At 39.5% G+C, this 23,956-nt stretch overlaps 1 protein-coding gene across 2 annotated transcripts in view; it reads left to right on the top strand.

The window, feature by feature from the left end:
• The window catches only part of LOC124163243 (zinc finger CCCH domain-containing protein 18-like), a 38,805-nt gene that overhangs the window by 11,134 nt on the left and 3,715 nt on the right, over positions 1 to 23,956 (top strand). For both annotated transcript variants that reach the window (XM_046540000.1, XM_046540001.1), the window contains exons 4-14: positions 2,368 to 2,451; positions 4,574 to 4,740; positions 7,782 to 7,998; positions 10,335 to 10,591; positions 11,046 to 11,279; positions 15,009 to 15,418; positions 16,065 to 16,275; positions 18,356 to 18,669; positions 19,594 to 19,673; positions 20,836 to 20,950; positions 23,238 to 23,347. In XM_046540000.1, the coding sequence (XP_046395956.1) occupies positions 2,368 to 2,451; positions 4,574 to 4,740; positions 7,782 to 7,998; positions 10,335 to 10,591; positions 11,046 to 11,279; positions 15,009 to 15,418; positions 16,065 to 16,275; positions 18,356 to 18,669; positions 19,594 to 19,673; positions 20,836 to 20,950; positions 23,238 to 23,347 (2,199 nt within the window). The remainder of the gene's footprint in view (positions 1 to 2,367; positions 2,452 to 4,573; positions 4,741 to 7,781; positions 7,999 to 10,334; positions 10,592 to 11,045; positions 11,280 to 15,008; positions 15,419 to 16,064; positions 16,276 to 18,355; positions 18,670 to 19,593; positions 19,674 to 20,835; positions 20,951 to 23,237; positions 23,348 to 23,956) is intronic.

Raw genomic sequence — 23,956 nt, 5'->3', positions numbered from 1 at the left:
TTCACTGTAAATTGGCGTCACGGCTGTAGTTGAAAAATTACTCAAATAAAAAATGGGCAAACAGCTTTGCGTTAATTGGCAGTGGCACGCCCACCTGATGTTTTTCAAGGGGATTGACAAAAAAAACTATGAATGCGGGAAAATTATCAATGCAGCAATATTTGAATAGGTTGCCTATGTCCCAGGATATGTATGATTTTTGTGAGGAATTATTATATTCATCAAACGATTTAAACAAGATTTTAGCTATTTATAGGAATATTATTTCTTCATGGGAACACTTCAGGCATATCGTTTATTCGACTAATATCTCTTTCTAATATCCTAACGAAATACGCCACCTTGCTAAAAGATGTTTGCACTCTGTCTCAGCATTTGCACTGGTATTATGATGTAAACATTCTTAACGCCATTTCAAGTACACGTATTTATGAAAGAAATGTGCATGTTATGCCGAAAACAACCACTTTCGCCGGCGCAGTGATTGGTTGTGAGATGGATCACAAAGGCCAAAAATAGTATATTATCTGAAATGTTCAGTTCTAAAAAGTAAATTTTTAATATAATTGAGGCAATAGTGAACAGTGTTGTGTTAATTGACAGCAGTATGCCCTACTGATCTTCGGCTTCATCCCAATTCATGTTTTCACCAAAAAGCTTGCTCTACCCCCACCCCTTCCATCATTTGCTAGCGGACAACTGGAGGCATTTTGAAATATTCACGTGCTTCTAGCCCGGGTTCTTTTCTTCGACTTCAATTATTTTCAGTCAATCTTTTTAAGTTCTCATTTGTTTCTTCCGAAGGGCCATGGCTTGAAGACAAATAAAAATAAAACTAACAAAAATTAGACCTGACTTTATTAAACCCACATGGAAAACACTTGCTGGTTTGAAGTCAACCCACCCTGGAAAATAGGTAACTACTCGTATGAGGTGAAGTTCGGAACTGATGCTATTGTATGCAACGTAAGCAGAGCCAACTGCAGAGGGTGAAGCATGACCATATTTTCGTCAAACAATGGATGCGAGAAAATTATACGTCGGGAGCGCGATCTTCAAATAATCAATGCAGGAAAACGATACTTCGGGGGACGATAAATGCATGAAAAAATTACATTGTCTGTATAGAACTTTATTTGGGACCAGGAACGGCAAACAATTAATGCAGGAAAGTGATCGATGCAGGAATGATAGATCAGGGATCCACTGTATTATAAGAAAAATTAATATCACCGCTTCTATTTTATGGGAGAAAAATTCATCCATAGAATAGAAGAAGTTACTTTGGTGGTAGTGCTTTTGACGAAGCCTTATTCCTGGTCTTTTAAAGATTTTGGGTAGTTCATTATAAAGACACTCTTAGTTAAGGGGTCACTATTGATGACAGAAAGGTTATGTCGTCTCATTGAGTAATCTCTGCTTCTTCTGTCGTAGTCAGACTGCCCATTTTTGTAATTTAAAGATATGGAAAGCTTTAGGGGAGAGAGCCCTGGCCAATATGTTAAATTTAAATTACTATATGTATAAACATAGTAGATTGCCTGAATTGTTTGTACATTTGTTTTCTGAATCATTCCTCTTATTTATGAAAGCCAGAAGATGAGGTATCATGTGTTCCTGCCTCTTCTCTCGTCTGAGGGTACTTATCATCTTCTTTAAGGTTTGGACTTCCTCTCAACCAGCAGAATATTTTTGATGTTGTACCGCTGAACTAAGTGGGTTTAATTGCTGCCTGTGCAATGGAGCAAATATCCATTGGAATCATAACCACCAATTGTGAAAATTTGGACTAAGAATAATGTAGCGCATGATTTTCACAATGCCCATTGGAATGCATATCATGGCATATTGTTGCACTAGGTATTTGATAGCCAATCCTATCAACAAGCCTTAAATTATTCTAAATTTAAAATTAAATTTCATGGTACTGTAAGAATCATACTAATCTTTGATGACTATTTCATAGAAAATGTGATTTTTGACGTTGCTTCTTAGAAGAAGTTCCTTTTTATGGACCTCTAAATGTTTGGTCCCATGATATGTATAATAGTGATAGTCTACTGCATCAAATAATAACAACACATACGTAATATTTTGGAAGACGTTACATTTTAATTAAATATCATTGGCATATCTTGTTAGCGCCACTCCAAGTAGGTTGCACTAAGAGGGTTGATATAAAAAAAATGATTTACTGATGAAATGAAATTTTGATTGCAATGCGTTAAATTAATTTTTGTTGTCTTAAGCTTTGATACAATGACTTTCATTGTCAATCAGTATGTCGGCATAGACTGTGTAGCTTCTGAACCTGCCATGTATGTATTTCATGCTTTGAATTCCTTCCTCACTCTCCTTGATTTCCAGCCAGTGGCCTCATTTCCACGAAAAGAAGAGGTGGCTCCTGTGTTTGAAAGTGCATGGGAGCGGGGACTGCGCCATGCGAAGGAGGTGAGTAGTGCCATCAGTAAATAATTAAAATTCTTTGAATTTGTGAAAAATAAAATAAAATTCTGTCTGCAAATATATAATTGACCTATACTCGGAGAACTATTTTACCATGAATAAGCGAGGTCAAGATAAGAAGAAAAAAAATTAAAATAGTAAATATAACCACAGTTAATAACGCAACAGAAAAATATTTTTCATTCCTAATTTGAAGACAGTAATAATATATTGTAATTAATTTAAACTGATAAAACATTTTTAAAAGCTTTCATCATGGATTTTTTTTTTCAAATTCAAAGAAATTGATGGTTTGAGGCATAACTTTGTGAAAGTGATTCATTATGAAAAATAAAAAAGAAGAAACTTGGTGCTTTCACGTGAAATATTTATTCTCACATTTACATGACCATGGTTTCAACGTAAGACGTCATCATCAGGTAAACTCTACAGGTTCATCACAGGCTTCCATTGCATTCCATTCCAAGTCAAGACCAAGGTATGACCGAGTTCTTTCCCCGTCCCTCATCTCTGTTGACCAGTCGGTTCAACCTAGTTACCTTCCTCCCTCCCTCCAAGCCTGGTATAAATGGATGTAATGGACCTCTTTAGAGTTCACCTGATGATGACATCTTACGATGAAACCATGGTTGTGTCAATGTGTGAATAAATATTTCATTTGAAAGCACATAGTTTCTTCTTTTTTATTTTTCATAATGAATCACTTTCACAAAGTTATGCCTCAAACCATCAAGTTCTTTACCTCGTTTAATTCATGGTAAAATAGTTCTCTGAGTATAGGTCAATTATATATTTGCAGATAGAATTTTATTTTTGATAATGCAAACAATGTAAGTTTGTTAGTGACCACAGCCAAATATTATAAAAATAAAATTTTTCTTCCAAAATACTTTCACCTTTATGTATATCACCTTTCGAGAATCACTTTAGTATGGTTTTTGCTAATGGGTGGTCATAATATTGACCTATACTCCAAGAACTATTTTACCATGAGATATATTTACTTCAAATTTCAATGCATTGTTTCATTTTCATCGTAATTGAGTAATTTAGGAGCAAGATGGCTTCCAAAGGGTGGGAAATATGTTATTACTTGCTCATTCTTTCCAAAGTCTGAGGAAAAAGTGTCAATGGGAATTAAAAACTCAACACATTAAGGCCTCATTGTGCGGAAAGCGTATTAGTTAGTTTCATTACCTCTTATTCTAATATTAGCTAAGTTTTTTCCTTAATGCTGACGAAAGGGTCAGGATCATTTTTGAAGTAAACAATGTATGAATCTTAAATATTTTCGAAGTATATTGTTTTCATATGTCTTTCACCCATTAGCAAAAACCATACTTAGTGATTCTCGAATGGTGATAAAGTATTTTGGAAGAAAAATCTTGTATATTATTTTTACTGTATAGATACCTTTTTCTCAACTTATACGCAACCAAACTCTACAAATGAGGTACCAAAATGCACAGAATTTATCAGAGAACATGCGACGGCATATCTTACTTCCTAAATATTGCTATTGTTTCCTAAAATTGGTTTTTAAATAATAAAAAAAAAAACTGGTCAATATTCCTGACATTAACGGCACACAAACTGATACATTTGTTCATTTGCAACAATATCTCGCATTCTTTATATAACTTTTATCAAAATGCGGCTGATTCCACATTCAAGTCTCCTGTTGATACGTAAGTATGAGTCAACATGTGCGTTTAACATAGGATAGTGTAAATACTCCCAATGTTGTGTTTAAAGAGGTCCTCTGACCTCAATTTGTACATGAACATTCCAATTAAATTTGTACATAAGACTCCGCCTTTTTTTCTACAATTTAAAATTAGAAACGTGCCTATCCCTCTGTGGACCTGCATTGAAAGAGTGGGGGAAGCCCTCTGGGAGCGGGCGCAGCACGCTCGTTTTATATTTATTATATTTGGCCGTGGTCACTAACAAACTTAGATTGTTTGCATTATCAAAAATAAAATTCTGCCTGCAAAAGCATTTTGGATAGAAGGAAGGAGGCCATGTTTAAGGCATTGGTCATCCAGGACATTGTGGGTGCTCAATGTTTGATGTATGGTTGAGCAAGCTGTTGCCTTTTTCCCAGATGATGAGGAAGGCGACCAAGCGCAAGGAAATGGACATTGACTTTGAGGAGAAGAAAATGAACCTGAGCTTAGGTCAGGAGGAGCTGGACAAGGAGAATGACTACTACACACGTCCCGCAAGCCCTGTTGCCTGCCACGCCAAGGAGGATGCTCCGTGGGCAGCCCCGTACGTGTTACTGCAAATTTAGCCAATTTTTCTAGTTTGATTAATTTCAGGGGTAATATTAGATGTATAACTGGTTACAATATTTCTAGAAAGGGTATAGAAACCATTAATTTTCATTTGCCTGAATGTGTTTTAAGTCTCACAGGGATGTCTCATGTATATAGTGTTTTCTGGGGAAGGGAAGAAATCAAAGGGAATCCTTGATCAAAAAGAAATTGAAATGGGCTACAAATGAGAACTTATTCTTGGACTTTTCCTTATCTATAATAGCCAATAAAATTAGATTCTAACTTTGATCCTAACAAATAAGAGGGGAGAAGCATGGTGGCCTTGAGGCTACTGACTGAAAGGTTCACTATTCAAATGAATTGGGCTGCACTATGCTAGAGAAAATGAACTGAATTCTGGTGAGTGATACATACCTATCCACCCTTAGGTTGAGTTAAATGAGTTAGTTGGGGGAAAGACCAAAAGGGTGAAAAGCAATTCAAGACGTGTTTGAATTTAAATCATACAAACCCAATTTGGCTAATGTTTTAGTTGTTTATGTTTGTGGCTTCTCATTAACAGCACAACCAAAATCAAAAAGTGTTCTTTCAACCAAGCCTTGATTTAATTTGAGCAGGATGACTCCAGCCGTATATAAGAAATTAGCCTTATTTACTTAGCCTTTAATCCTTGTAGTGCTGCCCACTTTAGACTTGTGCATGGAAAGAATGCCTGGGATTTTTGGACTAATTTTATGTTATTTTAATCATAATTTAATAAAAATTTCTATATGAATGTGTTAAGGCTATTTTTATTCTTATGATATTAAAAAATATTTTTGTTGTCCTCACTTCTGTACAATTTGGGAAAAATATAAAATTTTGATAATTATTGAAAAACACCAGGCTGATAGATCTTCCAGTGGCATTCTTTGCACACAACCTGTGGTCTAGCACAGAAAGGGTTTATAGAGTGTACAAATGCAGAGGAGAATTTTACTTTTTATATTTGGTATAAAATGGTCTTTCAAATGATCAGAAGTAGATTTACCTCTTGGAACGTTGCTCATAAGCCTAGACAAAGTAGTAATTAGTAAGAAAATTAAAAATGAAAGTGTATTAAATGTACTGCAATTTTACTGGTTGTTCTGAGAATTTTTGTTTTGAAAATAATTCCACACCAAGGAATGGAACTAATTTGTTTCAAATGTAAAAAACATTTGATTTGAACTCAAGAAAGCAGGAAAGCTATTTTAATTTTCTCAAAAATTCAGGTGCAACTCTTTGTGATTTACCATGCGAAAGAATATTCAACTTTGTCAACATTCCCTGGCTAAAAAGTAATTTCAAGGAAGGGTTCATAGATAACCATTTGAGGTTATTTTATGGCATTTTGAAGAAATTTATTTTTCTATATTTGTCGCCATAATTCAACTATTCATTCTCATGTGTGACCACCTTGGCCTCAACCTTTTTACTGCTGTGAACTTACCTAGTACGTTCGCACGGCAGACTGCTGTGAACGTACTTTTTCTTCCTCCCTCCCATGGACTTTTGCAAAAGCACTTTGAATGGTCCTTAATCCAGGACCGTTTCCTTGACGAGCTCACCCATGCAGGACCGTCTCATCGACCCTCCCGAAAAGTGACCACTCTGACTGCAATTTGAAAATCAATCCGATCATCAAAAAATGATTTTTTCATCGCACTTTTGCCAATCAAGCAATCAAGTACGTCTTCGAACCGTGTTTCTGCGATGAAAAATAACGATTTTGTTAACTTTGCTAAAATGGCCATTTTTCTGGTGGTCCGCAGCCACGTTTTTAGTAAAGTTAACAAAATCGTTATTTTTCATTGCAGAAACACGGCTCAAAGATGTACAGTACACTCCCGATTATCAGGGGTAATGATGGGGAGAGATGGCACGAATAATCGGAAAACACGGATAATCCAAACTTTCAGTTAAATGTCTTTAAATGTTCATAATTTACGTAAAACAAACAATATATTATTATTTATGCAGTTATTGTGTTGCTTTAGAGTGCTTTCAGGACTCCTTGAGAGCTTTCTTCGCCAGTTCGCGATCTTTTTTTAGCGACGATAGCGTGGATGTACTCGTATTATTAATGCTTTGTGTATGGCCTGGTTTCGAAAACCACGCATCCGTGGCTGTGTGATAACGGATACAGGAAAAAGGTTTGCACGAATGCTTCAAAACCACTGCTTCACGTCGCAAACTACACTGTCAGGCACTACGCCACGTACTCGCGTCTCGCACAAGTTGCCCGGGTTGAAACTGCTGCGGGACTTGTATCCGTGATCAAGGAGCGCGGTCGCGCACTGCGAGGCTTGGAAAACAGGAACACGGTGCTCCCGTGAATGTAACTAGAGCGCGATCGCTTCCGTTTTACGAAGGGGATTCTAACGGAAATGATAAGCCCCGTATGTCCTAGCATTGATGCAGTAATTCTGGTGATTTTGCGTAGGATTTTTAAAAACAAAGATCACGGAAAAATTGAGCGAGAGTGAAAATCATGCACGGATAATCCGCAACCCGGATAAACCGCAGCCGGATAATCGGGAGTCTACTGTACTTGATTGCTTGATCATGGCAGGAGTGCGATGCAAAAAATCATTTTTTGATGATCGGATTGATTGGTTGATTTTCAAATTGCAGTCAGAGCTGTCACTTTTTGGGAGGGAGGCCCCCCGCAGGTAGGGTCGATGAGACGGTCCTGCGTGGATGAGCTCGTCGAGGATAGGGTCCCGGATTAGCGACCCTTTGGAGGGTGTACCACGCCCAATATTGAAGTACCTGCTCCATGGGCCCATGAAACACCTTTTCGCTGCATGTGAGGAGAAGGAGATTGAACAGCAGCGAAAGGGTTAATTTGAAGCTGATAATGGAAACGATAAAGGCATTGTGTATATGCCATGGAAAGGGTTGGTAGGACAAGGCTGGTCTCTATAGACTGCTGGATAATAAGTCAGGTCCTTCACCCATCGTTGTAGAGTGGAAATGGGAGTGAGGAATGAGGTTTGATTTTGCTTGCAGATATGAAGATGGTGGGGCGGTGGATATGTACCATGGAATGGTGGGAGGAGGCCATGGCATGGAGCATGTGCGGCACCATCCAGCAGGGCTACCCGCACAAGGGGGAGACTACTGGAGGCGTGTGCACTACGAGGGCATGGATACACGCAGCCTGCGTGTGGAGGCCGAATATGTGGGGCGGGACAGGAAGGAGCGGCCTCGAGAAGGAAGGGATCTGGTGAGTCATGGAACAAGGCATACTCTTAACTGATTCCTACTCTGTGTGGAATAATGACTTGGATAATTTTAAGTCTGGAAAATCGTATGTGCTTTAAAAGTTAAATGTGGGAATTTCCTTATGCCCTTATGAATACATATGTGTTCTATATTTCAACATCTTGAACTCAATTCTGATTGCGATACTTCCATGTGGTCTTGCTGTCGTTAAGGGTGTGCTGTTTGTGCATGTCTCCCCTCTCAGTAAGCAATATTCCCCTATTTTCTGAGCCAGACTAGGCTCACCAAGTACACAACTTGAAATTACTTCGCGTACCTGTTAACAGCTTTGCTGAAGTTGGTACTGCTGATGTCACGGACATTTAAACCTCGTCTTTATTCAGAATAATAGTGGGTACTGTCGATATTGTGAGCTTAAACTTATGCGCAATATCGCAATATCACTGAAAATTGGTTTGCGCGAATGCTTCAAAACTGCTGTGCGACATCTGAAACTACAACGTCAGGCACCACGTTGCGCAGTCGCATCTCGCTCAAGTTGCCCGGTATGTAACTGCTATGGGATGCAGTTCCGTGATCACTGAATGCGATTGCACACCGTGATGTTTTGATAACATGAACACGGGGCTTCCATGAAGGTAATGGGCACACGATCACCTCATCCCACGCTAGCAGTTATAGGAAACCAGGTCTTGAAGAATCTTCTAAATTCTAGCAAGAGTTTTCCCTGCCGCTGATCATCGTCTGCATGATACAGCAGACGTTCAAGTGAACTTGAAACATTCCTTGTCAAAAAGATTTCCTTTTACAAAGAGGATTCTAATGGAAATAATAAGCCCAGAGCATTTAAATGCAAAAATCCTGGTTCTTTTGCATCTGATTACCTAATTTTTTTAAAGCAGATAGTGGAAGACGTCAAAGAAGTGTATACAGTGCAACCTCGATATAACGACACCCCACGGTGCACTAATAAACACTCGCTATAGGGAATTGTCACTTTTCCGGGGGTGGAGCAAATAATAGCCAATATACCTGTTGCGAATAGATATACAGGAACAGGAGTGGTGCGGCGACAGATAAACATCTATCCGATAAACGTAAGCATAAATCCAGGTGAAAGGCGATGTTTTTTTGCATCACTAAATTTCCTTACTCAAATAACGACTTACTATTCAAACAATTTATAAGCGCCGCACTGAATAAAAATCATGCAAAGCATTGTTTCGTCAATCATTATATTTATCGAACGACAGTTTGTCACATAAATTTGAGACTGAGCACTCCATTAACTTCATTTCTAACAGATCGCTAGCAATTACAGAGGTTAAGGAGTCTTGATGAAAGTCTTCCGGCGGTGAAACCCTCGCTATGGCGAGAGCCAACACCAAAAGGGTCTCGCAAAAACGAATTTTTTAACACGCTTATTATAGGGTCAATTGACGGTGCATCGGCTATCTCTCGTAATAGCGGGGGTGTCGCTATAGCCCGTACTCGCTTTAACGAGGTTCCACTGTAACTCATGCATGGATAAGCCGCAACACAGATAAACTGCAGAAGGAAAATCGGGAGTCTGCTGTATATAAATGATATAAATCACAATCAAACAGAAGTACTTTTGGTTGACTTAAAAAATGATGAGTCAACATCAAAACTTTTCAAGCAAAAATTCGAGCAAAAAAGTTGTCTTTCAACTACAGTAGACTTCATCTTTCCAATCTCTTGTTGGGGCAGAGGGCCTGAAATCTATGTGTAGTAAAGAGGGGATAATTGGTAGTAGGTGGAACCAGCATATCGGCTTATATTAGTTTTTAATTTTATGTTTTGTACCATCTTAATAGAAAAAAATCTTTTTCGCTAAAAATATGTATTTTTTAAAGATTTTGTTTCTTGTGTTATATCCAATTTGTAACATGCACTTGGCTTCCCACTGTCTCTAAGTAAAAAAAGAGATTCTTGGGACTAGACATCTTTACTACTTAACACATTCAGTGCGGAGCACGTCAATTGACATGCGCTGCCGGTCGGATGGGGGGGGGGGGGGCCTTTCTCCGCCTCCGTACGTGACAAATATCCACTTCCGAGTCTTCCGATTGTGTGCATGGCCTTCAACAAGCTTCCCTCTTTCGACCTGTGTGCGCCGTTTGTAAATAGCAGTATTTGAAGGGAAGTTATGCCGCGAAAACCTCTCTCTATTTTTCTTTCTTATGGGCCTTTCTTCTGACGACTTTTATGAAAATCGGGCCCGCATTGAATGTGTTAATTCTTAGGGTGCTTGAGCAACAACAATAAGTGATTGACTTTTGCTCATAATTGACACAAGTACCCTCTTTGCTACAGCCGCCACAGAGGCACCAACACCACTCATTAGCACCTGGTGAACCCCTGGCACCCCCACGGGGTGAGCACCACCACCCACGTCATGGTGAGGGGGGAACTGTGGCACGGGGGGTTGAAGGGCGAGGCAGTAGCTCCAGTGGGCGCCATGGCACCAAGAAGCACCACAGCTCGACGCGCACTGGTGCCAATGCTGTCCCCCTGCAACAGATGCCGCCCATTGACAAGTCGGCAGCCTGGCCTGGCCCCAGGGATGATAAGTGAGTACACACACAGAAATTATGTCTTCCCACACTGCTGTCGCTATTGTAGTGAAAGAGAGATTAGGCTTTGTTGGGGAATTGATGCTTTTGTTGGCCTTCATAGTGTTAAGTCCAGAGTAGGTAGTTTCCTTCATCAAAGATAGCAAAATAATTTTGTTATAATTTATGGCCCACCATTAAATCTTTAAATGTAATTATTAGCTAGAGATTTGTAGTTCATTTTCACCTGCAAATGAAATTTCAAATTAAATCTCATTTGAAAAAAGCTCAGATTAGCAACAATCTTTATTGTATCATTATGTGGCATTCACTTCATATTTAAAAAAATCCTGCTCCTGTCAAGGTAAATGATTTTACCTCTGTGGAAATTTCACACTGATTGAGTAGTTTTGTGATAAATAGTGAATATGAATGAAAGTCTCGACTGAGAAAGAGAACATTTTCACTTCAGGCTTGCTGGAATCTCACCATCGGGGGTACCGCAATCCCAGAAGGCACGTGGTGACGAGTGGGCTGATCCATGGATGAGGTCAAAATCTCCAACAGCACGCCGGGCAGCTGTGACAGGGAGTGGGAGTGCATCAGGTGGTGGGGCTGGGGTGACCGCAGCAGCGCCTTCGCTTCGGCGTTCGTCACGGCGCCACCACCGGTCGTTCAGCTCAGGCTCTTCATACTCTTCGTCAAGGTGTGTGTCTGTCTGCTACAAGATTATGCTTGTAGTACTAAGTAATGTTGTTCAAGTATAAAATCTCATTTGTTTTTTTTTTTAATCAAATAATTTCTTTGATTGAAATAAATTGAAATTTCAGTTCCTCCCAATATTTCCTTAGAATAACCTGTTTATTAAAACAACATTTAATAATTTCTTAGTCTTTTTATGGTTGATCAAAGCATGAATACTTTAAGTATGATTGGATTTTTCCTGATATTAAACAATGGCAGAGTGGGAGTTTTTGTCCCCATATGTGGATGGTGGAGGTTTATTTGTATCGACTGCATTTTATCGAAATACAGGCGGTCCTCGACTTTCGTACACTCGACTTTCGTACAATTCGCACTTTCGTACATTCCAAATTGACACCTTTTACTCGACTTTCGTACCGTAAATTCGGACTTTCGGACGTTTGTCTACAAGCAATTTTTCAAATTCCCGCGATGTTTATTGCGCATATCAACATTCAAATGTTTCGTAAAGCAGTATATGCGGATAATACGAACGTGGGAAGTGTTGGATTTACTTAAGGCGATTTTTTTGTATCTCCTCAATTTCTGTATTTGAAGTGATGAAAAATGAGTGAAAAACGTAAGACTGAGGAGGTAGACACCAGTGGAAGTAAGCGAAGGGCGCATAAACTGAACACCATCGAGCAAAAGTTAAACATTATTACACGTGCCGAAAGTGGGGAATCTTTTGCTGCAATCGGACGTTCTTTGAAAATAAGCCGTTCCACAGTCTGCTCGATTGTGAAGGAGAAAGAAAAAATTAGAGAACATGTTAGAAATGCGGGGAACATTTCGTCGACCATTGTCAGCAGGCGGCGAGGTGTAGTGATGGAAGAGACGGAAAAATCGCTGAAAGTTTGGATCGAAGATCAACATCAAAAAAATGTACCTCTTAGCCTTGCAGTAATTCAAGCAAAGGCTCGTAGTCTCTATGAGGATTGGACGCTGCAATTGAGAGAAGAAGATGCTGCTACACCCGAATTTCAGGCGAGCAAAGGGTGGTTCGACCGCTTCAAGAAAAGGGCGTGCTTGCACAATGTAAAATTCACTGGTGAATCTGCAAGTGCTAATAAAGAAGCAGCAATAGAATTTGTTAAAGTTTTTTCCGAAATTGTCGAAGAAGAAGGCTATTCGGCTCATCAAATTTTTAATGTTGACGAAACGGGATTATTTTGGAAGAAAATGCCTGATAGAACTTATTTAGCGAAAGAAGAAAAAGTTGCTCCCGGGCATAAGGCATCCAAGGACAGGCTCACATTGCTTCTTGGAGGCAATGCATCCGGAGACATGAAGTTAAAGCCGATGGTTGTCTATCACTCGGAAAACCCGAGAGCACTGAAGGGGAAGAACAAGGGATTGCTGCCAGTAATTTGGAAGTCGAATTCAAATGCATGGGTGACCGGAACGATTTTTCAAGATTGGTTTACCAGTTATTTTGTACCAACAGTCAGGCAGTATTGCCAAAAAAATGGTTTACCTTTCAAAATACTGCTAATTTTGGATAATGCTCCGGGACATCCGAAATCATTGCAAGATCTTTACCCCGAAATTAAAATAATGTTCCTGCCTCCGAACACCACGAGCGAAATCCAGCCCATGGATCAAACAGTTATCGCCACTTTCAAGCGGTACTACATGAGGAGAACCATCAGCCAGGCTATCCGAACGACTGAAAAGGAAGATGGACCTACCTTAAAAGAATTCTGGAAAGGTTATAGCATCTGGAACGCAATTAATAATATTGACGAATCTTGGGCAGAAATCAAGGAATCTACTATGATAGGCTGCTGGAATAAGTTATGTCCTGAGTTTACACCAAATTTTAAAGGCTTCGACGAGACACCTGAAGTGGCCACGGAGGAAGTTGTTGAGCTAATGAATCAACTGGGCCTAGACGTAAACACGGAGGACGTAGATGAGTTGATAGATTCTCATGGACAGACAATGTCAAACGAAGACCTTACCACCATCCGAGCGGAGGAGGGAAAAGAAAAAGAGGATGATGATGATGAACAACCAGAAGATGGTCAGAGTCAACCAGCCCAAACTTTGACGGCGAAGAAAATGAGTGAAGCATTCACTCATCTTGAGAAATTTTTTGAAATAATGGAGGAATGTGATCCAAACACGGAGAGAAGTTCACAGGTCCGAAGAGCCGTCGAGAGAGACACTGCTTGCTATAAGCTTTTATATCAAGAGAAAAAGAAGGCTGTAGTTCAGCCTTCATTGCATAGATTTTTTAAAAATGTTGACTAGACATTTATTATAAAGACATTAACATAGTTATAAACAGATTTAAATACAATTAATATATAAAAGTGATTATTTCCGATGGTGATTTTTCGCTATGTGCTGTTTAATTCATGTACGAGATTAACACTTGCAGCAATGATGTTGGACGAAATATCATCCGAATTCCGTATGTCTTTTGTCTTTATTGTCGTGATCACGAGATGTGCTGCGACGAGGTGTTACCAGCAGAAGAATTTTGACGTAAAAATTTAAAGGTATCAATGAAAGTCAGAGTTCAAAATTGCATTTTGTTTTCTTCTTGGAATGTTTTGTTTTAGTCATAGAGAAAATTATTTGTGGAATGTCAACTTAATCACCGAGAGGAAGTTTCGGCAATCAACGGAATTCCTGTTTTTTTAAACTTCTATTTACACTTTTCTGCGTATTTTTAAAAAGAAATTGCATACTGTGAGGAACGGTATTAATTCATTATTAAAATTAATGTATGAAAATGAAATCTGTGTATAAAATGAGGTTTTAGCATGTATATTTCTCTCTTTTGGAACGTAACCCCTAATTAGTATGGAACTCAATGGTTCGACTTTCGTACATTCGACTTTCGTACACGTTTTCAGGAACGCATTGTGTACGAAAGTCGGGGACCGCCTGTACTAGAGTTTTTCCTTTATTTTAATTATTAAGTTACAGCATGTATTCAAAGTGGAATGAGTGATTTGATTTATGCCTGGGGAAATGGAACTGTTTAATATAGAAATTATTAAGGGCTGAATCCAAAAATCTAAACTGGTGATGACAGTTGATTATATTTTCAAGGTGAAACTAATGTTGTTTCCTGGTTTTGATATGCAGCTGTTTTCATCGATCATCTTAGTAAAAGAAAAAAAGTAGAAAGTGATGTGAAAATTTATTTAAGCATATAGATGAGCAACAAAGAATGCATTTTTATCTTATCAAATTATCATTTCAAAATGAAAAGAATGGTGATTGCAATATGTGTGAGTTTCTGCAAAAATTGCTTAATCGCTTCTACCATTCCTCGTCAATCTTCAGATTTTTCTTTCTCAACTGGAATATATTGTGTAGAGATGGGTAGAGATTTTCTGAAAATGAAGAGGTGGAGTAGTATGCATTTGGTGAGTAATTTGAAGAAGTTGCTGGATTTCGATAATATTGAATTAAGATGAGAAAAGATTATCTACTTGAGAGTAAGCAATTCTGTGAAATACATAAAATTATTATTTCTGTATTATTTTGTTTAGCTGTATAATTCTGGTACCACCTTTGCATGCTTAAGGTTGTTCACCCTAATAGCTTAACTGTTCTGTTAAGAGATAGTGGCTTCTGACTGCAGTTGCTAACCCTTCCTAGGGTTTAGCAGGCAGTCAGAGGTCTGAAGCTTTCAAATTCTGACATTGTGTGAATGTCTTCCTTTTTGCAGCTCGAGCAGTCGCAGTTCAAGCCGCTCCAGTTACAGCTCATTTAGCAGCCGTTCCCGTTCCCCACGCCCACCCATTGCCCAGGCACCAGGTGCTCGACAGCAGCGCCACCCCCACCGGCACCCGGCACCACTAGCTGACCCTGCGGCCAACCATCAGGCACCTCCCGGCCGCCATCATCGCCCCACGGCATCATCCCCAGTGACAGGACAGCAGCCTCCACAGCTGTCATCGGGTGGACAGGCCAAGTCCCGATCCCGCTCACCACTCAGCCGAGCGCCTCACCGGCCACGTGCCCCAGTACAGCCACCACAGCAGCCACCAAGTGGTGGCATGGTGGGGAGTAGGGTGATGCCTCCAGCATCCCCTGTGGGCCCCCCCGGCAGGAAGGTTGGCCGAAGTGGGATGACAGGTGAGTACATCTCCAAGATGGATGGAAAAATCACGTAAGAAATGTGTGCATTGCTCCTTAGAATATCATCCTTCTCTATGGAATGAACTGTAATGAATTATAGATTAAGTTACCTCTCCAGTGACTTTTAGGGGGATTATTCTGAAGTACTAGCTTTGAAGTGATCTTAGTAAGTGCAACTAATCATAGTGAAAGCTAACATCTCTGTCATTATTGACATCACAAGGGTCAGCAATTCCTTTTTGAGAAATGGACTGTTGTGAAGCAAATGTTGTTTACAGGTTGGTTTCGAATGTATATCAGGTGAAAATTTATAGTATTTTGGCTGATTGTCAGTAGTCATGAGAAATTGAAGCTGTGATGAAGAATTATAGCATTAGGTTGGTGTCAGTCTTCTGATTACCATAAAGTAAATTCTTGGCTAAAAAAAATTTGCATAATTGTCCTTTAGAGATATGAAGATATTATGAAATGCTGTGGCATGTTATGATAGTCGGTGAACTGGGCATGGTTTGCCAATGCATTAGTGGGAACTATTTCTACCTCTGTAATGGCTGAACTTTGGGAAAGAAGGTAGCCTAATTACACGCACAGCTGCCATTTTCCCTTCACTTCAAATTTTGTGCTGATGAAAGGATGTTTTCAGTGTCACCTGGGAGCAGCCTAGCAGCACAAGAGCCACCGCGCAAGATGATGGGTGGGTACAATGTAGCGGCACCCTCAGCAGCAGCAGCCGCTGCGGCTGCTGCCATGATGCATGCCAGCATGAGGGGGCAGGGGTTGGTGCAGGAGCCGTCTCCGCAGCTGGTGAGGAAAGCCCTCCATGCCATCCCAGCACCGCAGCCCAGAATCATGGCGTAAGTGTCCCTCTCCTGGAAAGCTTTTCTCATTTTCAATGTATTGCTTTAATGATGATAGTAGAAACTCACTTTTGGTATAATTGATAAAAACTTGGTATCACATTCGATAGTCCTTTACGATACTATGAAAGATGATGTATTTCCAATCTGAAGTCCTTGTTTCTCCTGGTGCTGAGTGCATCCACATTGTTATTCACAGTCAAGTAGTATATTGTGAGACCTGAAGGGCAAGTCTATAACTCTGTTTTCTGCCGAATATGGAAGAAAAGAGCTTCATGAAGCACCTGTGCGAGAGTTGTTGCCTGCCTGAAGTATCTGGCACTTTCTGCCGGAGAAAAGAGACAATTTGTTGCTTGGGAGAATACTAGTCTCCCGACCCAAGTCTGTAAGCCCTCTCAAGTAACTTCTGGCATTCCTGATGGGCGGGAGTGTTTTATTGTATTCTCTCAACACGACGTGTTATTTTGTGAACCATAGAAGATGATTGCTCGTATATGAGGAGCATTTGGAAGAAGTGTGGCTGTTAAGACTGGTGAGAAATTGTTGCGGGATACTAATAAATCGTTCGAGGTTAGGGAGGAAGATTTCCGGCATCTCTTCTGAGTGAGCCGTGGCATTGCACTATACCTATGCAATGAACTTGAACCAGTTTTGAGGAGAAGTAATTCATCAGGTTTGATCGTACGGACTCAAATAAATATTAATATAATTTACTCCTGCTTCAGGCAATATTTAATGTAAATGTTTTCCTTGTGTCACTCATGAAATATGATGGAATTTCAATGTAAGGCAACCTCTTGTCTGTCGTCCTCTGTGGCTTTTTCATATTTATGACCATACTTGGTTTAAGTTATTTTGCAAGCATTTATTCAATGTGCATTTGAAATACACTCTTTTATTTTCAACTTTGATGAGGTTGTAATTGATATGAAATGAAGAATTTAATATGTATGTTACTAGCATAATTTACCGGCCCTTGAATTTAACCCAGCGAATGACGAATCGCTGTGTGACATTTATAAAAAGTAGTCCCGACTTTTGATACGTGAGTATGGGATTATTATTCATTCAATTTAAAAAATATTTGCATCATTGAGTTTGACATAAAATTACATACATTTGAAATACTGTATAAGCGTGTGTAAGAGGTGCACCTTTTTTCCCAGAAATTGCAGTTGATTATCTTCCCCCCCTCCCCTTCTCTGGTCGCAAGTCTAAAGGGAACTGAGTGGCCTTTATTTTCAGCATGAGTCAGTCATCTGAAAACCTAGGTCAAAAACAAGCGGCAGACCGGGGAGTTTCTCCCTTAGTGACGTATTTTTAAAATGGTCCTGTTTGCTTTTCTTGTAAGCATCGCGCCGTCACGTCGGTACCTCAGAGGTGAACATGGAAAAGATCGCGGGGGGTTTTTCGGTCCGGAGGGCGCGCTAAATTTACTGCCACCAGTGGGTATCCCACGGCATTTATACTGCAAATCGTAATCGCATATCAAGTGTAGAGAAACGCGTATTTTGAAGGACATACCCGGTGAATAGTCAACATCTCATAGTCAATAGCCGAGTAATTTCCATTATGCTGAGGACCTGGGTCAAGCTTTGCTCCCCTTTCAACTGAGAGCGATAGCAGACAAATGAGGAAGGAACTCAATGGCCTCAGAGATGACTAGCCCACCGAAATGCCATAGCCATCTTCAGTGAAGGGGAGAATAGGGAGCAGAATTGCTGCCAATGAAGATTCTCCTGAACAAGTGAACCCCTGGCTGGTTTTCAATCCAGTTACGTTGTTTCTTTGGCAGAAAAATGAACAACTATCGTTGTACCATTAATTTAAATCATTTTCTGACAATTTATTAATTTTTTCATTTTGGTTTTGTCATCTGCGAATCCATAGATGAAGGGACATCTCACCACTGCTTTTAATCATGTTTCAGAATATCTAATCGTATCCAGCCTTGATATTCCAGAGAATGAGGGTTAAAGAAATACGTAATGGAAAGTGAAAGAAAATTAATTAATAAGGGTTTTTCTTTTTCCTTTGTATGTATTTAACATTATCCCTTGTTCCAAATTGCTGGCAGGACCACGAGGGCACCACAGGCAGCTGTTGCAGTAGCAGCTGCAGCAGCAAAGTCAGCCACCGAGTCGAGGCACCACCGTCGGCGCCACGATGCACGTGCGGCGAGGAGGCACAGGTCATCAACCTCTCGTCGCTCACGGTCTTCATCGTCCCACTCGGATGACGACCTCTCGGATGATGACAACTCTGGTACTGGCTCGTCAACTGACTCATCTGACTCTAGTGGATCATCTTCATCCTCTACATCATCCAGCTCATCGAGCTCTTCTGATGAAGCAAGTGGGGAAGCTGTCAAGAAAGCAACATCGCCCCAAGGTATATGGGGTTCTGAATGCACTTATATTGCAATATCTTTGGGATGACCATAGGCCATGAGAATCATAAGTATATTTTGTTCTGATGTTGATGAATACTACTCTAGAACGATGTCATTCAATGCCTTCAATGCAAATTTTGCATGGTGGTAAAGTTTCATAAAAAGCCCACTAAAATTACCCAGAAGTGGCAGATTTACATAGGGCCATTTAGAGGTCAGTACAGGGAGGTGTTGATCAGAAATGACAAAATTATGTCATTTTCCATATTTTTAGATTCTATGTCTTCATAACAGAATTGTACGTTGATACACCGCAGTTATTAAAATTTGTTTTTTTTTAATTCTGCATGCATTTGCAGGCAACCACCCTTCTGTCTCTTGGTTGTATTGACTACAGTCTTACTTGCGCCTCTGTGTGTACTGATAAAGATGAAAGTTAAAATTCTTCTATTAGATTATGTTGTACATAAAAGAAATAGCAGTCATTATGGGAAATACAAATTGAGGTTGTGCTTAATTGACTTAATGTAGATACTAAATGTAAAGCTATATCATCCATTCAGCTTATTACCGGGCATGTGTAAATGGAAAAAGAAGTAGAAATGGTCATTAAGGTTTTCTTTAAAAGTAGCTCAAATATCAATATGAAAATCTTAAACATAATAATCGATCTATCCAAGTCTCCATGACTGATGAATTATATACATGAATGAACCAATGCTTAGTCCATGTTCTTATTAATCGATGTGAATGCTAATTTTAGAAATTTGTGAACCTCCGTGCCAATTTGCTGGCTATTTCAATTTTTTTGTCTTAACTGTAAATTGTTCTCTAGTTTCTGAAGTTATTTTAAATCAGTGTATGCTTTTGTAAAAATTATTTCAATTCTTTTGTTGATGATTGACTAATGCTTGTGCTTTCAGTGAGGCCTAAACGCTTTATGATTGACGACAGAGCAGCTCTTGCAAATAGCATGAAAGTGAAAGCTATGGATGCACTCAAGGTAAGTGTTATTCATGGGTCATACATGTTGACTGTTATGACGGAGGTCAAATGTTTTAGTATTATGGTGAATCAATAAGTCCTTGCAAAATCGAAGGAACAGCTCCTGTGAAGTTAAAACCAGTTTACTTTATCTTTTAGAAGGGTGCTTTCAAATTTTCAACTGCATGTCCGTTCATTTTAGCAAGTAATGGAAGCACCTTAACTTTATTTAGTTATAACGGTCAAAGAAAGGGGCTTCCGAAGTAGAATAAATGTTTCAATTTGAAATTTTCAATGTGGAAGGAAACTGAAGTAAAATTGGATGATGTTCAGAACTAATCTGGACCATTATTTAAGTCTTTACAATTGGGCCAGTGAATTCAATTATGGTTGTAAATCTACCAGCAACAAACACTGTTCTAGATACCTACAGGAGGTGCATGCACTGGAAATAGTCGGTAAAAGGAGTGATTTTTTTTTTGAGATTGATAAGTTTTGTGTTCATATGTTTTGAGATCATAGGGATATTATGTGTCTAAGGGATTACTATTTTCATGAAAATTAGGATGCAGGAAAATTATCTGGAAGATAGTTGTCTTGTTGGCACATAATAGAGAATAGAAGCCTCTTATGTAGATGTTTCAATGGCTAGTACGGCACATTTATGCTGCAGTCCTGTCAAGCTTCTTTATCATTTCATGACTGATGATGTTTTGAATATATTTCTATATTTTAGAGACAAATCATGTGCACCTTGCGGCGAATTGGTGCCAGCCAAATCATTGCATGCTGGTAAAAGCTGGGAAATATGTTTTGTTCTTGTACATTATCGTACAATTAATTAAAATAAATTATGATAGTTATTTTTAATGTTGGTTTTTTGTTGTATGGCTATGAGCAAACTCGGGTATCTATAATTGAGATTGTACAACCCACATTTTAGTCCAGAAATTTGCATCTGATTGTAAGGTGAACACTCTTGTCATTGGAGGAGTGAGGGGAAAAAACCTTGAGTGAAATTCGTCCTAATGCATTGTATATGTGCGTATTTTTTGTTCGAAGAAAAAATGAAATCCCTGTTGATTATTATGAGAAATAAATTTTTGTGCATTACTCATTGATCCACCATAGTTAATTATCTAGCTCTCGATAAAAAGGATTCATATGATTGATTGTTTCAGCTCTCTGGTCAAAAGCAGCAAATCAAACTAACGCTTAAGGCTCCAGGGTCGAATCTTGCTGCTGGGAAGCGGCCAGTGCTGGACATGGCAGATCCGTTGGCAATGAGGAATAGGGGTGAGTAACTTTCAAGTGTGTTTTAATATCTCTTGTGTTTAATGTGTGCTGAAGACAGCTCCCACCTTCTCCAACGTAAATGCCTGTAATTGGGCTGTTCAATGCTTTTAATCCATCCGTATTGATTTACATCACTGAATACTTTCACAGAATTGGACCCAACCATTCCCCTCTCTTTCACTTTTCTTAGTAACCTATTTCCAGTATAATTTCCTACTCTGAGAAATGTGGCAGAGCCACAGAATATTTAAGTAAGTCAGTGAATATCCATGATAAAAGAACACAAATGGTAATTTCCACACTTTTAATTCAAAACTCAGCAATGGACCATGGTTTCAACTAGAGATGGGTCGAATAGCAGATTTCTCGAATTCGAATATCGAATTCGAATATTAAATCATTGCTCGAATATTCGAATACCTCGAATTTCGAATACCTCGAATACTAAATGATGAATGCTGGAATGTTTGACTCGGTTGCCTATGCAGCAGGCAACACAAGATTTTGGGGAGTAATTTTGATTTCCTTTAAATGATTCGAACAGGAATTTAGCTGATTAATGAATATTTTAATTTTATGGAAACAATTGGGCATATCATTAATTCAACTAACATCGCTTTACCCCCACTTCTGCTGCCAAGTGCTAGCTGACAATCTGAGGCATTTTGCAAAATACAAGCTCTTCTCCACCGGATTTTCTTCAATTATTTTCAGTCCATCTTTGGGAGTTCTCACGAGATAAGAAGATGAATTGGAATTGCTATCAGGGAGAAACCAAATATTCTGAGAAAATATCCCTTTGTCTGGGACTGTAACAATAAAGATTTATAGCACCACTCATAAATTGTAACTTGATATATGCTTTCGGAAAAAAATACCGCATCAACTTCCGAGAAGCTCTGCTGCTCATATCGAGTTTCGGCAGAATGCTAAGTCTCCGTCGTATTTTGACATTTATTTCTTTGCGTAAAATGCTTAAATAAACTCAGAAATACGTCGTGTTTGGTCTTATTCTTTTTGAAATTACGCGCACATTACTAATATTTCAATTCAATAAAGGTGTAACATCAATTGACGAAAGTCATTCTTAGACACCTTTAGTGCTAATAGATGACTCATGCAGCGGTTGACCTCCACAGAAATGGGGAACTTCGAAGCTGGTAGGAAAAAAAAGGTCAGTGGGGGAGAACAGGGAAGGCCCGAAACACGTTTCTTTTGTTCTCGTGTAACTTGGTATTTTTTCGAAGCTAAGGTCTTCGTAATATGATCCCTGCGCGAGCTGTGACCTTTTTTTATTTCGAAGAAGAGGAAAGCTTCAGAGGGGGGGGCTAGTGCTGAATGGAGAGGGATACCGGATCTTGGGAAATGCGCTAATGTAAGTATCCCACGGTACTCACACAGCAGTCGACTTCCAGAAATGGGGAACTTTGAAGCAGGTAGCCAGAAAAAGGTCAGTGGGTGAGAAAAGGGGGGAGGGCGTGAAACACGTTTTTATTGTTCTCGTAACTCGATATTTTTTTCGAAGCAGGGGTCTTCGTAATGCGATCCCTGCGCGAGCTGGGACCTTTTGTTTGATTTCTGAGAAGAGGAAAGCGTCAGAGTGGGTGAGGCGAGGGCTGAATGGAGGGGGATAGCGGATCGTGGGAAATGCCCTAAGGTTGCTATCCCACGGCACTGAGGTTCTCCTGGTGGGGGGGAATCGGGGATTTTCGGATTTTTTCACCCGACCATTTTCGGTTCCCCTCGTCGAACTCTTTTCACCGCTAAAATCCACGAATTTGATGTAATTCGTCAACTTGCGTAAAACGGCGCTGCGAGCACTAAATGACTACAGTTCTCTACATTTTTCCGAGTCAACTACCAACGACGTGCGTGCGACAGTGTATGACGCGAAATTCAAAGTATTCGAGGTATTCGAGGCGGTACTTTTCGCATAACTATTCGAAACCTCGAATATCGAATACTTTCTAATATTCGAGGTATTCGAGTATTCGCGGATACTATTCGCACATCTCTAGTTTCAACACATCGTGTCATTTTCAAGGTCAGTTGTTTAGTTTTGAATTATCTTGGATGTAGCCTAAAACGATTGTATAAGTCAGTGAATGTTTTTCTTAATGTGCTGTTTTTCACCCAACTTTTGTAACGTTGCAGTATTTTATCAAGAATCTACTACTTAATTTCTCTCCTCCTTGTGAAAACTTGCCTTTTAAATTGACATAAATGAGCTGCCATTTTGCCAATTGTATTTTCGCTACTGATCTATTATATACCTCTTACCTTATAGACCGGCCAATGAACTTCCCTATGATGCCAGCTGCCAAGAAGAGGCCTGCTGCCCCCGACTCACCCTCTTCATCCCCAACAGACACCTCAACACAGCCCCCCCCATCTAAGGTAAGGCTTGGAAAGCTTAGAAAGAATGGCTACTGAATGGAGGAAACAGGTGTGAAGTTTTCAGGAATTAGTAGTACACCCATGTCTCGTATAGCGCAATTTCGATTAGCGCAATTTCGATATAGCGCAAATTCGTTCCTCGGGGAAACATTGCAACGCAGTGTAGCCTAATAAAAAATTTTAAACGCTCTCGTGATAAAACGTGAACTTGCGCTAAGTACACACGTAATTTCTATCAATTTACCCATATTAATATTATTTCTTGCCTCAAATCTTCTTTTTTGTTTATATATTAATCGAAATTCATTGCTGTGCAATTGCCAAAAGTATTACTCGTCATTGGGTCCAGATAGCCGGCCTACCGAAGATTTATCTGGTCTCCTTAACAGAATGATAATAAATAATTTAGATCGTTAATTAAGCGTGGGGCTAGTGGAAATGAGTTTTTTTTTCAGCAATACGGTTTGAGACGTATTTTTGCCGTCGTAGGTTACCGGGCGATTGTCTTCCAGGTAGAGGGTCTACGCTAAAGCCTTCATGGTATTCACGGGGGAGAAATGGAGCGGTGGCCGAGTTGCGCATGAATAGCATCAACGCATAAAAGGGTCC

Source organism: Ischnura elegans, chromosome 8 (assembly GCF_921293095.1).
Source record: "Ischnura elegans chromosome 8, ioIscEleg1.1, whole genome shotgun sequence".
Classification (NCBI taxonomy): Eukaryota; Metazoa; Arthropoda; class Insecta; order Odonata; family Coenagrionidae; genus Ischnura; species Ischnura elegans.
Note: the sequence above shows the minus strand (reverse complement) of the source record. Positions and strands in the feature narration are given on the sequence as shown.